The sequence below is a fragment of the Epargyreus clarus genome, unplaced genomic scaffold (assembly GCF_041222505.1).
Source record: "Epargyreus clarus isolate Ecla_fem2 unplaced genomic scaffold, WU_Ecla_fem_2.2 ptg000011l, whole genome shotgun sequence".
Taxonomy (NCBI): Eukaryota; Metazoa; Arthropoda; class Insecta; order Lepidoptera; family Hesperiidae; genus Epargyreus; species Epargyreus clarus.
Window position 1 is genome coordinate 1,835,799 of NW_027332219.1, and position 18,154 is coordinate 1,853,952.

At 36.2% G+C, this 18,154-nt stretch overlaps 1 protein-coding gene across 4 annotated transcripts in view; it reads right to left on the minus strand.

Annotated features, from left to right (window-relative positions):
• Window positions 1-17,959, minus strand: part of sm (heterogeneous nuclear ribonucleoprotein L) — a 474,381-nt gene extending 456,422 nt beyond the window's left edge. For 2 of the 4 annotated variants that reach the window (XM_073077712.1, XM_073077709.1), the window contains exon 1: window positions 17,778-17,959. In XM_073077712.1, the coding sequence (XP_072933813.1) occupies window positions 17,778-17,840 (63 nt within the window). In that variant the 5' untranslated portion in view covers window positions 17,841-17,959. The remainder of the gene's footprint in view (window positions 1-17,777) is intronic. The other 2 variants (XM_073077714.1, XM_073077713.1) reach the window with 1 other exon arrangement.
• Window positions 17,960-18,154: the final 195 nt, after the last annotated feature.

Below are 18,154 nucleotides of genomic sequence, written 5' to 3' on the forward strand. Positions count from 1 at the left end.
ACCACAGTATCCGAGATCAAAGATTCGCACATGCAAAAAATATCAATTTTATGACGTCTTTAATAAAACCGATGCAAACGAACCCATTAATATCAACAAAAAACATCTTTAGAAAACAGCTGATCGAGTCACGATGTGGGTACAACGACCCATCTTGAAGAGATGACAATAAAACTGGAATGACAGGATCAACGAGTTCAATGAATGTAAAATCGGATGGGGTAAAAGACTTTAATAACTGAGGTAGTGTGATTTAGTAAGTAGATTTATGGTTTTTAGTGGAAGTAAATTTGGACACGATGTCCCAGAGAGAACTCAACGCGGATCATAGTTTTTTGACTTAAAAAGGCATGAAAATGTAAAAGATAGTAATATTCAAAAGCATTTTGAAAATATGACAATAAAACTGGAATGACTGGATCTCAACAAGTTCAATGAATGTAAAATCGGATAGGTAAAAAGACTACAATAACGACTGAGTTAGTGTGATATAGTAAACAGATTTATGGAGTTTTGGTGGAAATAAATTTGGACTTCACGTCCCAGGCACGCACCTTTGATTTTCAAAGTTATGTGCATATTAGAAATTTATTTTCACTTGCTAAACGATAAAGGAAAACATAGTGAGGAAACCTGCATACCTGAAAGATTTATGAAAAAAAATCTCCAAGGTATGTGAAGTCTACCAATACGCATTTGGCCAGCGCGGTGGACTATAGCCTAATCCTTCTCATTATGAGAGCACCCGTGCCCAACAGTGGGACAGTAATGGGTTGTTGATGATGATGTCCCAGAGTGAGAACTCAATAAGGATTATAGCTTTTTGACTTAAAAAGGCACACGCGTAAAATATGAAAATATACATAAAAGTACACTTTAAAGCATTTTAAAAGATGACAATAAAACTGGAATGACTGGATCGCCGAGTTCAATGGATGTAAAATTGGATGGGCGTAAAAATATTGCAATAACGACTGAGGTAGTGTGATTTAGTAAGTACATTTAAGGATTTTTGGTGGAAATAAATTTGGACTTGACGGCCCAGAGTGAGAATTCAACGTGGATCATAGTTTTTTGACTTACAGAGGCACACGCGTAGAATATGAAAATGTAAAAGATGAAAAATGAAAAGAATGACTGGATCAACAAGTTCAATGAATGTAAAATCGGATGGGGTAAAAAGACTACAATAACGACCGAGGTAGTGTGATTTAGTAAGTACATTTAAGGATATTTGGTGGAAAAAAAATGTACTTGACGTCCCAGAGTAAAAACTCAACGCGGATCATAGTTTTTTGCCTTAAAAAGGCACACGCGTAAAATATGTCAAAGTAGGTAAAAGATACTCATTTTCAATTATCTTGAAAAGATGACAATAAAACTGGAACAATATTACTGATTGTAACATCGAATGGGGTAAAAAGACTACAATAGATTTATAGGCAGATTTATGAATTAAATTTGGTGGAAGTAAATTTGGACTGAATGTCTTAGATATCTCATAGTGAGAACTCGTGAACCCGATCATTATTTTTTTTGTCTTAAAAGGCACACGCGTAGAATATACAAGAGTACTGGATATTGGCACAATATAGTGAAATATTGGATATATGTATATATAGTGAAATATGAATATGGTGAAATATTGAGTATGCTCCAGGATATTCCCAGTTCTCGAGAGAGGAGGGAGTTGCAAAGTTGAGCTGATACCAAACAATTTACGACCAGTTAAAATCTAGATATAAATCTATGATCAAAAATAAATCTAGAATCTAGATAAGAGACAGGCTGTATTTCGTGCAAACGTACAATCAACACGAAGCTACATATTAAAATAACAATGCATATCATGTTTTATTCACACCGCGTACCCTTCGAGTCATCGCAGACGTGAACTGAAACATGACAGAGAAATTACTTTGTTATCATTACTGCAATGATAAATAATGATAAAGGTATAACATTGGGAGTGTTTTAAAATAAGGTTTTATTTAGCATGTTCTAAAATATTTGTCTTTATGTACTAAAATTAATTGAATATTGGGTTCATAAACGCACCCACATCAGGAACTAGGACTATTGTATTTATGCAGTACGTTATACGTACAGCTGTTATACGTACAGCTGAATACAAAACCTCCACCTTTTTGAAGTCTGAGAAAAAAAAAATTGACGTACTAAATATATATAACTCAAAGGTGACTGACTGACATAGTGATCTATCGACACACAGCCCAAACCACTGGACGGATCGGGCTGAAATTTGGCATGCAGGTAGATGTTATGACGTAGGCATCCACTAAGAAAGGATTTTGATCAATGAAACCCCCAAGGGGATAAAATAGGGGATGAAAATATTACTTCGTAACACGAACTAATATTCACGAACACCGCGGGCAAAAGCTCGTGTGCAATATACTAAAGGCCTATTAGCTACTATTGATAGTTGCGAAGGCTACTATCTTGTCGCTTAAGCTATTGAGCAGTTGCTTAATCCGCTGCGCCTCGGCGTCAAATTGTCGTTTGAACGAAAGACATGTTTTTCCTTGTTTTTTTTTTAATATATCATCAAATTTGTCTGCGTATTGTTAAATAGTCGCCGAACAAGTTTTGATAGTCGCATCGATCCCTAAGAGATAAGATAACAGTTGCTCAAACAATAATAAGCAATTGTAAGTCAGCCTAGACGTACATCATACATCATCATACAATGTCACTCATTTTTTTTAAATACTAACTTACTCCTGTATTATGCAAGATCTTCATCACACATCCACATCATATTAAAATTACATCCGTGGTGTAAATCAGAATAATTTGCATTAACATTAGGGACTTCTACCTGGTGACGGTCGGAATACGAAATTCGCGTCAAATATAAAATGCGCAAAACCTCATCCCCTTACTGAGCTGCAGGGAAATACGGCTTAGTATAAGATATATTAAAACTCGGAAACTGGGGATTTCTTTTTAACTTTTAATGGTAGCAAGGCCAGAATTACTTACTGTATCTAAATGAAAATTGAATTTAAAGATTATAATTTTTAAGTAACACCTATTCCATAATTTTACAAGCTGAATGTTAATTGCAAAAAAATATATAAATGCAGTAATTAATTCAAAATTGAATCACTGTTTGGGAAAGAGTTTAAAAATGGAAAACTAGATAAAAATGCGACATGGTAAACAAAGATTCTTAAGAAAGAACGCGTTGTAGAACAATTTGAAGGAACCTTTGTAGTTCAACTCCAGCGGCACCACCGCTACATTTAATCCTATCTAATAACAGCAGTATTAGACGTTGCTGTGTTCTGTTTTGAAGGATGTGGTAAGGAAGACGTACTTTTCCGAGGGATTCCAGTTTAGTCCTCAGGGGTGGTAATGCATCTGTGATCGACATCAAGCAGGAATGTTATCTTATTAGGGGTTAATTACAGATGCTCGTCAACGGCAGTAGCCACTTACTATCAGATAATTACAATTACAAATTCTTATATTCTAACAAACACGTTTTTAATAAATAAAATATACACTATCTACGCTTTGGTACGCTGCCGAACGTTTGATAATGCATAGATAGTTCTTATGATAAGAAATGATAAGGAATGACCGATAAATTGATAATACTAGGTTTAAGTAGTATATGTCCGTATAAGCGTGGACATTACTGTGTGGATTATTGCGTGGACATTTTAGATTGATCGAGGCATCGACTGAGAGATCGAACCAAAACTCTCTGGTTGACAGGTTGCTATTGTGACACGTCTGACACGAATCGAATGACACTAACGTGAGACGTTCTGTTGTTCTTCAGGACAGTGATTCTGACGTGATGTAGGAGTTCAATCGTTTGTCCCTGTGTCTCAGGACTAAAATAGAGTCACGGTATCTTCTACTTGTTACAAGACGCAACTTAAGAGAGCTCTTGGAATTGTGGCCAACAAGAATGGAATCAGGAACAGTCCAGCTAGCGGTGCCTGGAAGGACGCAGTATGAATGGCCGCATATCGTCGTAGACACCTGATGATGCGGTGAGAACTTTTCTCCTGGGCAGAGTTCAAAAGTAAGTATCACCAAGGGGTGTGAGAACACTGAAGCGTTCCTTTCGAGATCTCAGAATCATCCAAATAGCGTTGAGACAGGCAACCGAAGGGATTTATTGCGGGAAGAATTCCATGTAACTTTCTTAAGATGACTTGACTTGATTTTAATGTTCCCTCGTCAACAAAAACTACTGCAATACTTTGTAGCTGCACAAATATTCATATGCAATTGTCACTATCAGATAAACTGCACGCTCATTTGCAACATCAATTTCACAAAGCAAATCATAAACAATTCCGTAACACCTTGACAGTATTTGCATCTAACCTCGACCGACACAATACATGCACCTTATCTGAACTCGCGACCATCAAGGTTGCGTTTGAGATTCTATCGAGCAAGGATTCTCGATAACTAACTGTTATATCCAACAATAAATGTTACATCAATTGACGAATGCTGTGTTGATCTTAATATAGAAACATTAGCGATGTGGTCGAGAGATACATGTTTAGACGGCGTAAAGCACAAAGTACGCTTAATACATAATTATTATAAAATAAAAAAAAAGATTTTTTAAGTCCATGAAACGTCCTCAAATTAAACGAATCCAATGACACTTCATATATCAAAATCCATAAATTTTGGATTGCAGGGTGTGACAAATCATGAAACATACACACATGCTCGAAAACTACTAACTTATACGGATAAAACAAGTTTTATACGAGAATACCTAAGTTTGAGTCGTTTCAGACTAAATCGATACATGCAACCCAATTTTAAATATAGCAAGAAAGAAGAATAGACGCTGACCGAGTTTTATATGAACACTTCAATATAGTCATAAAATACAAAAAGACAAGGTACCATCAGACTCTCGAATAACATTAAAATCAAAACCTGTAATGATATTATACCTAAATTGCAACATAATCATATTCGTAACCGAACAAAGCGACAAAATCGATTACATAACTACTGGTCGTAAATTGACATAAACCATTTTCAAATTTTAATATAGCTACCAAAGGCATCGCCGCTAGTTAACCTGTAAACGTCGTCGTCAACCCATTACTGTCCCACTGCTGGGCACGGGTTTCCTCTCAGAACAAGAAAGATCAGGCCATAGTCCACCGCGCTGGCCAAGTGCATACAGACATACACTGAGCACTGAGCTGATACAGACATTGAGCTTTTTTTCTAAATCCCTTAGGTATGCAAGTTTCTTCACAATATTTTCCGCCACCGTTAAAACAAGTGATAATTAATGTGTACATTATTTATAAACAATCCGCAAACGTTTACAAACAATTCTATTAAATTCCAGTTTCATTTTAAACTCAGTCCAAACAAGTCTACGTAGGTACAGACCAACACAAATTTCTGAATACAGTTTAGATCTAATTTTAGACGCTAGAACACGTATGATTTCAAATAATCCATCCATATTGAATGCTTTATGGTTGGTATTCACGTAATAACCTAAATTCGTGATGTATTAGTTAAATGGAATCCAATTTCAGAGTCTCTTGGCACACGTTTGTATGTGTAGGGTCTTCCAGGGTTTACGGCTGCAGACTTCCTGGATACATTTGGAAAAATACAGTATCTCAATTTAAATTAGTAGGGAATGTAATATAAATAAACGAGAAATAAAAATTTATACGTTAATACCAAAAGCAAAAAGATTCAAAGTTAGATTTTGAAGGAGGTAGAACCCTTTGTGATTCGACTCCGGCGGCACCACCGTCACACCTATTTCTACCTAATTACAGCAGTGTTGGGCGCTGCTGTGTTCCGGTTTGAAGAGTGTGGTAAGGGAGACAGACTTCTCCGAGGCGTTCCAGATTAGTCCTCAGAGGTAGCGGCGCATCTGTGGCCGACCTCAGGTAGGAATATCTAATCCTATCTGGGGTTGATTACAGACGTCCATGGGCGGCAGTAGCCACTTACCATCAGGTGGACTGCATGCTCGTCTGCTACTCCTATATTATAAAAAAAAGTTAAAAAGGTGCTTTTTGGAAACACCATTTTTCTTTACGTATTCGTTACAGAATGAACAAAGTAGGATCACCTTGTCCAAGAAATATCTTAGAAGGTGTAGTCTTATTGGAAGGGAATATTTAATTTATGGCAAACCTCGCAGCATCTTCATGTATAATTTAACTAGTCATATACTGCGGTTTTCGAAAACAAACAACCAAGCACGATAAATTAGACAAAACGAATTATATAAAACACTAATAAACAATTTCTAGAGGCTGAACGACCAAAATGATAATGAGAATAAGAATGATCATGAGAATGAGGCTTTTGGGTAAAATATTTTTAATAGGATTTTTTTTCTCGACTTAGGACCTAAACCAATAAATTTTGTATATATTCCGCTGTTTGCCATCAACGAAATACTAACGTAAAAGATAAAGATAAAAACTTAACAAAGATGAAATACTTAAGATAACTCGCCACTTGGAAGTTGGCAACATAACATCCATATTCGTTTAGAAAGCGTCGAGTCACGTTCCAAAATTGGTTAAAAACAGCGCCGGAAGAATGTATGGAAATTTTCAGGAAACTATTTTTCTTACACTAGACATTTTCTTCGCGAATATTTCTTTCGTTGCTCCTTTGTACCATGATTTGTATTACCCTATTCATATAGAGGAACCCTATTATTATAGCTATTATTATAATTATCTTTACACCTATACTAGACGCGGAAAACGTACATGCAATCCATCTGACCTGCATATTCTTTCTACAAAAGACCAGAAGTCCTTTCTGAAGTGAATTGTAAACTATTAGCTATTTGTAAGCTAATTTAGTACGTCTTATGAATTAAGTGGGCTCTACGATCCTGTAAGTTTTCATGGTGACATATGCATTTTCCTATAATATAATAGCATGTGGATACTGGCTGCATTACGTATATAAGAAGACCATCTTAGTCCTCAGGAGTAGAGTCCAAAGAATCTGTGATCGGCTTCAAGAAACCCTGTTCTATATGGAGTTAATTATAGATGATAAGTGGCTCTCATTCACTAACAGATAGAATGTAAGCTCGTTTGCTACTTGACAACCCGCGTGGTTCAGCGGTCACCATGTCGTTGTGACCCGGGTTCGATCCCCGGACAGACAGGTATCTGAATGATGAATTTTGTTTCCGTTTCTAGGTCTGGGTGTGCTGAATATGCATATAAAATTTGGTGAAAATCGGAAAAGCCGTTTCGGAGGAGTTCGGTAACTAACACTGTGACACGAGGATTTTATATACAAGATAAATATTTGACAACTCTGATGCTCAAGAGCAAGCAAGCAAAACATTGCAGTCATCGAGGTAAAACCAAGCGTACCTCGCAGATAACAATATTAATTTATTTTCCACAACCAACGGAAACGGCCAAGTTGTGTACAGTAGAGAAGATAGCTCCAGATCTGGATAGTTTCAAACAAAACAGATTAGATATTATACAGTAGTTGTTCCACGCGTGTATCTAGTTTGATCAACAGGGAGATAAATGGTATATTTATACGAACTAAAGCGGTTGGGAACAAGTTGAATATTTTGGCGAGAAATATCTGTTGTATTCTGGACCATCTTATCTAACAAAGGTTTCAATGAAGTTTAATAAGTTTTGTATTGCATACGTGAGTAGTTCCTTAGAAACGAACGCCGATATTTTTTTCTTTTTAATTTCAGGTAGTCACTTCCAATCACATCTAGACCATGTATAAAAAGCTACAATATCTACTTATAGTGTAGACTATTTTGATTCCAAATTTCCGTCAAATCAAAATAAATCTATTCAGACTCAAACGTGGCAAACATTCTTGCTACAAATCACATTGACACTACTCATACAATGCAATATGTTACATGTGGTATAACTCTTGATAGTTCTACATACTCAAAAATGTAGTATGTTTTCTGGTGTGTAGTGATTTGTGATCTGTTTCAAGAGGAATACAAAAACACCAAGAGATTTAAACTTAGCCCTCAGTAGTAAGAAAGTATGATCGACGTAAGGACTCCATGGTCAACATGCAGTCCCAACCCTTGGACATCTGTCACCAAATCCATACACAACAGGTTCTGGCTTTTACCTGAAGTCAATCACAAATCATTGCCAATCCTCAAGACTAAGTTATCTCCTCATATCAACCCGTTACTCTCCCACTGCTAGGTACGAGTCTCCTCTCAGAATGAGAAGCATTAGGCCATAGTTACATCTCTCTTTGCATGTTGATATATGTGTAGCATGCGCTATGTTAACGAACAGATTTCCAAAGGCTTCCATAACACATACTATCCAAACTCAACCTAGTGTAAACCACGTGTCACAGAGGCGTGACACACCACTCATAACTCAACCAATCATAACATTGGGAAGCTTGGCCCGCGCCACCGCACCGCCTACTTGGCGCGCGTGACGGCTGACTCACTCTGAAATGTCATATGAGTAGAAACTGACAGTTGTGGAGACGACTGTACTACTGTATGATGGTTTGGGACACTATTTGGGACGTGTTTTACGAGGACGGTGATTGTTTTAAGCTATTAGCGTGTGGCATTGTCCATTGTCACTTAAAAAAGACTGTCAGTTTATTTTACCTACAATTGGTAGAACTTTCTTTCATCAATATCTTTTTATTTATCTATTACATCGAATATAGTACACAATATGTTACATTTTTTACAATGATCTACATAATTGCAATGATAATAAAGTAATGTAAATTAAAATACTATCAATAAATGGCAGTGGTTAAAAACGGCAGCTTCATTGGTACACTTATTTTTAGCTTATAGAAATACTACTTAGACTTATCGTCGCTTATTTAGCTCTCGAATGTAACAAGTTAGCAACTCATCTGTGATTGACTTCGATTAGGCCTCGTAATATTTGGAGTACAGATATCCATGAGTACCTCGATTAGTACATCTACCACGTTAAATAACCAGTTCTAACTAGTATTAGATGCATCTAATTTAACGCCACACGAATTTGTATAACTACATCATAGTGATAAATGTTGCCTTGTTGCCTTGTCATTTGAAGAGTGTAGTTAGGCAGAGGTACACGAGACCTCCCAGCTCAGTTTTCAGGGGTAACAACGCACCAGGGACCAACCTCAGGTAAGACGACAGCTTTGGGTTAGATCAAATCTGGTGGACAGTACACACGTTCGCCACTCCAAAAAAAAATAGCTCTGCATGCAATAATCCCTGCCAACTCTGACGTATGGGTACCAACTAGAAAGTTCAGAATGCGACCGCTATGCCCAGTATTTAGCGCACGATATATTAATATTATATGTACCCACGAATTGTATGCTCATTAACGCATAGCAACAGAACATATTTGAACAGGAACATCAAAGGAATGCCATGGTTAATAAGCTTGACATTATTCCATAATATTTTTTTATATGTTTGTAGTAGTTAATGAGCATTGAGCATGCAGTCCACCTGATGTTAAGTTGACCTGAAGTTAGGTAGTGACCGCCGCCACTGATGTATAAGCAACTCAATCAAATCAAATACTTTTTTTTATTCTAAATTGGTTCTTTGCAGAGCACTTTTTTCATGTCATTACATCTACCACCACTTCACTAGGTGTTTCGTCATGGAGAAGAAGCGGCAAAAGAATCTACATAACACACATCTACATATCGATACCTTCATTCACAAATCAGCCAACTCCACTTTTCGTCAAAATGTCTTTTTATATATTTTGATAGTAAATGGCGTTGAACAAAATCAAAATAAATAAATAAAAAAAATGACAAAAAGTGGAGCGGACTGATTTGCGAATTAAGGTAACGATATGTAAAAGCTATTCTATCTGAAACTGAACACAGATGCGTTGCGAGTCTTGAAGACTAAGATGATCCTTTCAGATATAAGTCAGCCGGCACCCACACTCCTCCATCGACACGCAAGAACTGGTTTACAATAGAAATAAGTGTGGCGGCTGTACCTCCTCGATGTACTGGTTTAACCAGTTTTTTATGGTTCCTCTAGAATAAATTATTACAAATATATACGTATATTACGTACGGTATATTACGTATTAATTATTATAAAGGAGAACCGTTCATAGCAGTGGGACATTAATGGGGTGATGGTGATGATGATGTAGAATTATCAATGCCAATTTATTGATAAAGGTTTTAGTTAGTGTGACCACTTCTCAGAGATAAAGTCCAATTACATTTACTATGGTATCAACGGTTAAAATGCCCTCCGAAACACGCACACACATATTAACCACCAACGGTCACCCATCCAAATTTCAACCGCGCTCGTCATCGCTTAACTTCAAATCTACAATCCACACTATCATTTTACAATCAAACGAGAAAAGTGCCATAGATCACAATCGTTTATCGATAAATAATCGAATAATCGTTGCGGCTACGAAACGCGCAATCGATTCCTCGTTATCGACGAACCCTATGATTTATGAGGACCCAAGTTAGTTTTAATGCTAAGAGCCTAACTTTTCTTCGGAAGTCGAACGATCGAACGAATATTATAAGTACCGAGTTAAACTTTTGTTTTTGTGTAATCTATAATCGATCTATCAAATTTTGTTACTTTAAATTCAGTGGTAATGTACTCATTAGGTAAATACTTTGTTTAAAGAATTAAAGTTAAAGACAGTAAAGGTAGGTAGGTTTGTATTTCGATTACTAAGGTAGTAACGACAGCCCTATTTTTTAACACGTTTTTATTAGCTTGGGTTGTATGTGCGTGCATTTTACTGCGGTTCATAATTATTCTCTAATACAGCGTTTCCCAGCGTTCGTCAGCGTTTCGAACTAAGCTTACCGACATAGCTCTCAAAATTAGCAGGCTGAAGTGGCAATGGGCCGGCCACATCGCTCGGAGGACCGATAACCGGTGGGGAAGGAAGGTCCTCGAGTGGCGACCACGCGTAGGCAAAAGGAGTTCAGGCCGCCCCCCGACCAGGTGGACCGACGACCTGAAGAAGACGGCGGGAAACCGCTGGCTTCAAAGGGCACGGGACCGGTTGGAGTGGCGCCAATTAGGGGAGGCCTATGTCCAGCAGTGGACCTCAAAAGGCTGATGGATGGACAGCGTTTCCCAGCCTTTTTCAGTCCACGGACCCTTAGGAAATCAAGCACAGTTTACACGGACCCCCTTAATAAAATAAACAGCAAAAAATACGGATAAGGTATTTATTTTAGTTATTACAGATTCACAAAAAAAAAACAAATACATAAGGTAATTATAACTGTTTATTATGAAAAATATGTTTTTTTTTTAATAAAACCGGTTTGCTGATTTTTCGTTTTGCGGCCCTTTTTCATTTAATGAGCGATTTATGTATGGTCCAGAGATGACACCGCGGACCCCCATACATACACTCCGGTCCCATACATATACGGGTCCGCGGACCACAGGTTGGGAAACGCGGCTCTAATACATAATTGCCAATAGAATGATTGTAAAATTGAAAATATCAAGCACCCCAGACCGGACTAGCAATTTGGCGAGGACTATAGCAATGTAATTTACAGATACACGAACACATGACTACTTCAATTTAAAAATTTGAAATATTTTCAAAACAGACAGGGTTAAAAAATATTATTCTTCTTTCAAGTTGTTATTAACTTTTATTCCGCATATAATATATCTAACTAAAAAAACAAATCTTATTTGAAATACGTATAAAATATAACATCTAACTAACCATAAAAATCTAATTTTTAAAGCACTAGGACACAAGCCCCGGTCTCCAAAAGCAAAAAAATGGTTACCACGGCGTTACCACTGCATTTTCACTTATTCTGTTATCACGGGCCATTACCCATATTGTAACTAGACAGAAGCAATAAGAATTTTAATGAAGCTGCATTGCAAATGGATAACATAGTTATTTATGTACTAGATGTTGCCGGCGACTTCGTATGCATAGACTATATTATAATACCTAGAAACATTCAGTCCATAAAATCGAAAAGATATGTAAAGTCCACCAATACGCACTTGGCCAGCGCGGTGGACTATGGCCTAATCCTTCTCATTCTTGAAGATGGTAGAACCCTTTGTGGTTCCACTCCGGCGGCACGACCGCCATACCTATTTCTACCTAATAACAGCAGTATTAGGCGCTGCTGTGTTCCGTTTTGAAGGGTGTGGTAAGGGAGACAGACTTTTTCGAGGCGTTCCAGCTTACTCCTCAGGAGCGGCGCATCTGTGGCCGACCTCAGGTAGGAATATCTAATCCTATCTAGGGTTGATTACAGATGTCCATGAGCGGCAGTAGCCACTTACCATCAGGTGAACTGCTTGCTCGTCTGCTATATACTATATTCTGAGAGGAGACCCGTGCCCAGCAGTGGGACAGTAATGGTTTGATGATGAGGTGAGTGAGCAAGCTTTCTCTTATATATCTAGATAGATTACCGAAGCTAGGTTTTGAATTCCGACTTCATTATGTTTGGCACGAGTAACGTCCTGTAAACAGTATGGTGATTTTATTGCTCCATTACTGTATTTGCATCTGCATTGAATACACATTTGTCTTGTTCGAATGTAAGCATGTCTCTTTTGTATAATACGACCGACTACTTGATGTAGTTTGGACTAGTTTGGAGTAATGGTGTGGTCTATGATCGACCTTACTTGTTTTGTCTATTTGTCTTATATCTATACATATAAATAAAAATATGAGTGTCTGTTTTTAATATTGAAATAACCGCTTTTTACTACATGCATATGAATATGCATGCATACGGTACATACACCAAAGTAACATTTTTTACAATTTTTGTCTATCTGTCTGTTTGTTCTGGCTAATCTCTGAAATGGCTGAACTGATTTTGACGGGACTTTTATTGGCAGGTAGCTGATGTAATAAGGAGTAACTTAGGTTAACCCCGCGGTTTCACCCTCGTTAAAAAGAAATAACGCAGGTGAAACCGCGGGGCACAGCTAGTTTTTTTTAATAAATTTCGTGTACCTACCTTACGTTGGTGATTAATAAATGAATAAATTAGTATTTGCTACAACGGTAAACGAAAACGTCGTGTAGAAATTACACGTCTAAATGTTCTTTGATTTTTTTCAAAATCAAATCAAATCAAAATCATTTTTTTTAATCAAAATAGGTTCTTGAGAGCACTTTTTGAATGTCAATACAACTACCACCACTTCACAAGGTGTTTCGTTATGGAGAAGAAGCGGCGAAAGAAACGCCAAAGTATGTGAAATCTACTAATTATCAATTGGCCAGCGAGTTGGTCCATGCCCCACTCTGAAGGAAGACTCGTGCCCAACAGTGTTTCAGCAATGGGTTGACTACGACGTCAGTGATTGTTGTCTTTTCTTTACTATCTCTACGAAAACTTATCAGTTTCCAAGACTAATCAAGTATGATTTTATACTAATATTATCGTGGAATTCAGACATTTTAATACATAACGGGTACTCACGATCCATGCAATTAGGTCGAAATATCGGAAAAAGAAATTAAAAAACCGGGTATCGTGAGTACTACCCGTTACATATTAAAATTAATCAAACAGCCCAAATTCCATAATAGCGTTTAAGGGCAATAGATATAAGTAGTTTGAAGGTGGTAGAACTCTTTGTGGTTCGACCCCGGCGGCACCACCGCCACACCTATTTCTACTTAATAACAGCAGTGTTAGGCGCTGCTGTGTTCCTTTTTGAAGAGTGTGGTAAGGAAGACAGACTTTTCCGAGGCGTTCCAGCTCAGTCCTCATAGGTAGCGGCGCATCTGTGGCGGACCTCAGGTAGGAATATCTAATCTTATCTGGGGTTGATTACAGATGTCCATGGGCGGCAGTAGCCACTTACCATCAGGTGGACTGCATGCTCGTCTGCTACTCATATTATAGAAAAAAAGTAGACGAGGTAAGGAAATGGCAATTATTACGGACAGACATTTACATTTTACTCATTTAAATAAACAGTTACTATCTACGCATGTTTTGTACGGCGCATATGCTAACAAACATACATGTAATGCATAGTAAATACACAATAAATTATCGCTACAATACATAAAATGCATTACGACTGAAATTTACGTCTCGGAGATAAAATCATTGTCTCTTATACAATCCACACTCACACTGAAGTCATGTCATCTGACTCAGTGACAAACATTATTACATTCTGGTTTTATCTTGCGACTTTTTTGTAATATAGGAGTAGCAGACGAGCATGCAGTCCACCTGATGGTAAGTGGCTACTGCCGCCCATGGAGATCTGTAATCAACCCCTGATAAAATGAGGTCGCCCACAGATACGCCGCTATCCCTGATGTAGTCATGTAGCTGGAATGCCTCCGAAAAGTATGTTTCCCTTACCACACCCGTGAAACCAGAATACAACACAGAAATAGCTGTGCCGGTGGTGGCGCCGGAGTCGAACCACAAAATGTTCTACCTTCAAATATCATTACATTCTAGTTTTCTCTAGCAACAATTACTACAAATGAGAGTCATATTGAATAATTGGTTAACAATGGTTAATGTTTAAAAAGTGTAAACAAATAATGTATTTTCTTAAAAAAAACATATTTTGTGAAGTGACATTTTGTTTGAAATCGGATAATTATAAGCGTACTTATTGATTTTTGCTTCCTTTTATAATCGCAATGTATAGTTTTTTCTATACACGCACAATTGACAAAATCATAGCACTCGTTTTAATTATTATGTTACCCGATGTATTTTTACGACACACGGGTTAAACATAAATGTTTTGATCAAGAATAATTTATATTTATAATAACCGACCCGGCAAACGTTGTGTTGCCATATAAATAAAAAAATGTTAAGGATGAACAACCCTTATCACTTAGGGGTATGGAAAATAGATAGTAGCCGATTCTCAGACCTACTGAATAGGCATTTAAAATTTGGTGAAAATCGGTAAAGCGGTAAGTTTCGGAGGAGTACGGTAACTAACATTGTGACACGAGAATTATACATATATAAGATGTACTTCATACAAAGATAGGAGCTTTTCTTTAAAAAAACCTAGAGTACAATTACCTCTGTAACATAATCACAGTAGCGTAGATCAAATCACAAAAGATCTTTGAAGTCCAATTCGTGAACAGTTGCGTAGTCATAAATAAACCAAAATCGTTTGAGCTTGAATTAAAGCGACAGCCTACACATAATTTCGAATACGTATGTGTTATAATAGAGTATATTATTATATACTTAAGACTTTATTTCGAAATAATAATCTAATCTAATATGTATAAGAAATACCTATCTCGAAATGAACTCTAAAAATCGACGTATTGATAATTTTGCAAAGAAAGATTTACAAACAATATGAACAACGAAATGGAAGTTTTTAACTATTTGCGTACTCTGTAGTTATTTCTCAAAAAAGTTTGTCGAAGAAAATTAACGTGCGCTATTTTCAATCTCTATAAGTTAGAGAATATAGGAATATTGCGTGGATGTCACGCAGGTCTACCTACACGCGTGTCTCGTGAATTAACTGCAGTATCTTCTACACATGCGTGTGTGGCAGGCATAACGGGAAAATATAAGAATTGATAGGATGCAAGTGTTAGAAATCTATTCAAATTATTTTATTTTAAGTATCTTATGTCATTCTCATGATGTTTTATTTTTATAATATTAAGTTCTTATTTATATAATCACTGGCTGGTGTTTGTAGTTAGCATAAAAAAGAAAAATACCGCTCTTGACGTTTGAGTTGTATTTTGCGCGGGAATAAAACGTTGTAAATTGGATCAAGAAATAGTTTTATTCTTTTACAAGTTACTCCCTTGCCAGTGAGACACATAGATATAAAGATAAATACGATGGGTAAAATGTTTCCGTATTGTAAGTTACATAAGTTTTTGGAAACTGGCGTAAAGCAAAACGAAAAAAATATTAAAAATTACAAGGAAGATTAATTTTGATATTTTAAGTCTATTTGAGGTTAGCTTTGCGCCCATTGCATACAAAATTCGGCCTTATTGAGACTATCCAAAATCCACATAAAATATTTGATACATTTTTCACGAAAACTTTTGGAGTTCAGAACTAGTATGATACCTAAATATATTGATCCTTTTAACAATTATTTCAAAACGTAAATGAGATAATTATAGTATAAATAATATTATCACATTTAACATTGCAGACAATTACTTGAATAGTATATGTACAAAAAATATAATAGGAAATGGCATATGCATACATTATGTCTACAAAGTGTTTGTTCAATTGCAAATTAGTTAATCAATGACAATGAATCTAGATAACATATTTGTGTTTATTAAATTGCATACATATGAGCCTCATACATCCTTATCATAGATAGAATTAAAGTAGTTTTTGAAGAGAGTAAGTGTCTTACTGAATATAACTCAAAACTCAAAGTTTTTATTCCTCTGGAATTAACTTAGATTAACTTAACATTGTTAACATCATATACATGTTAAAAATAATTTCTATATTAGTTATTATTAAAATAATATACTTATTTATTAAATTAACAAAAATAGTAACTAAATTAATAAGTTTGAATTATCAACATATTGAGTAATTAACATTTTATTGATAATAAAGTTTAATTATAACTTGTGGGTACTTTTGTTATAAACAACTGTTATAACTGTTATAACTGCGGGTTCTATCTGAAGCCGATTACAGGTGTGTTGATACTCTTAAAGGCAAAGATGGTCATATTATATGCGTGACAACTATGTTACCATTATTCTTAGTTATAGAGCCAGGCCATGACATAAACCATAGTCCATCATACTAGATAAGTGCATATTGATAGAATATTTTTACATAACTTTCAGGTATATTTTGATATAAAAGTTAAAATGTACATCTAAGAAGGCTCCAATTATGTATGTTTACAAATATTTACTTAATTTGTGATAATGTTGGTATGTTTTAATACTTAATAATGTTTTCTATACTCATAATTTCATAGGATTTTCTGTGGTGGGTGCCATGAAAATACAAATTTCAATAGTCCTGGCCTAGGGATTCCAATTTTGGACCCAGAGAGTCACATTATTGTGGTAACTACTACTCTACGTGAATAGTCATGTATTTAAGGAAATTCAGTCGTAAAAGTAAAGTTACATTAGATAACAAACTTTTTAAAAATTTAAAATTTGTTTTACACTATTTCACTGGGAAATGTAATAAGACAATATAAGAACTTTTTACATGAAAAAAGTGTTAAATGGATTTAAATTAGAGTTCTCAGTTTAAATTTTTAAATACACGCGGTATAACTGGCGTCGTATTGTTACGCGGAACAAAGTGAAATTTCCCGCCAGTCGCCAGCCAGACCTAATGACCGAAACGTGTCAATCACAATAATTGACGGAGTCTGCCATCCGGTTATTTTCGTACTTCGAACGTTCCCGGCGAGGAAGGGAACCCGCTACGATGCGAGCATCACAAAATACACAAATCATTGTCATCTGTCAATAACGTAACCTCAAACTCTACAAATCAACAATCTAACGTGGGCACAACAACAAATGCTCGTTGACGAAATAAATATTGTATACCTACGGTACGTTTCAGTAAGAGCTGAGGCTGTGAGGTAAGCGCAGAAAGCTCGTAAAAGCGAAAACATGACGGTAGGACGGTAGAAAACACGGCCATTTTTCGCTAAGTGAATGTAGGTGTTTGACAAATGTGTTTGTAAATCAAAAACTTACCCTTTCCACGTCGAGCTCTGTCCCTGTACACAGTCTCTTGCCACCACTACCGTTGTAAGCCATCGTGCACCACAATATCAAACACAAATCACACCGAAACGCGTTTTGCAAGTACGAAAGCGAGTAAACCACCTCTCACGATGGTTGCGAGCAGACTGGTTGATTGAATGAATCGAAACAAGCACGAAATGAACGACAGAACGGTAACGCGGCGCAAACGATACAGACTAAAAATAATGTGAATGATATTAAACAGATGAAAAAAATATCAGTACTTGTAATATATTATGTAAATATTTTATTATTGACAATACTTATCATAAAATACACGTTAATAATAATAACATAAGTTAAATATTACATCCAAATTTTGCCTA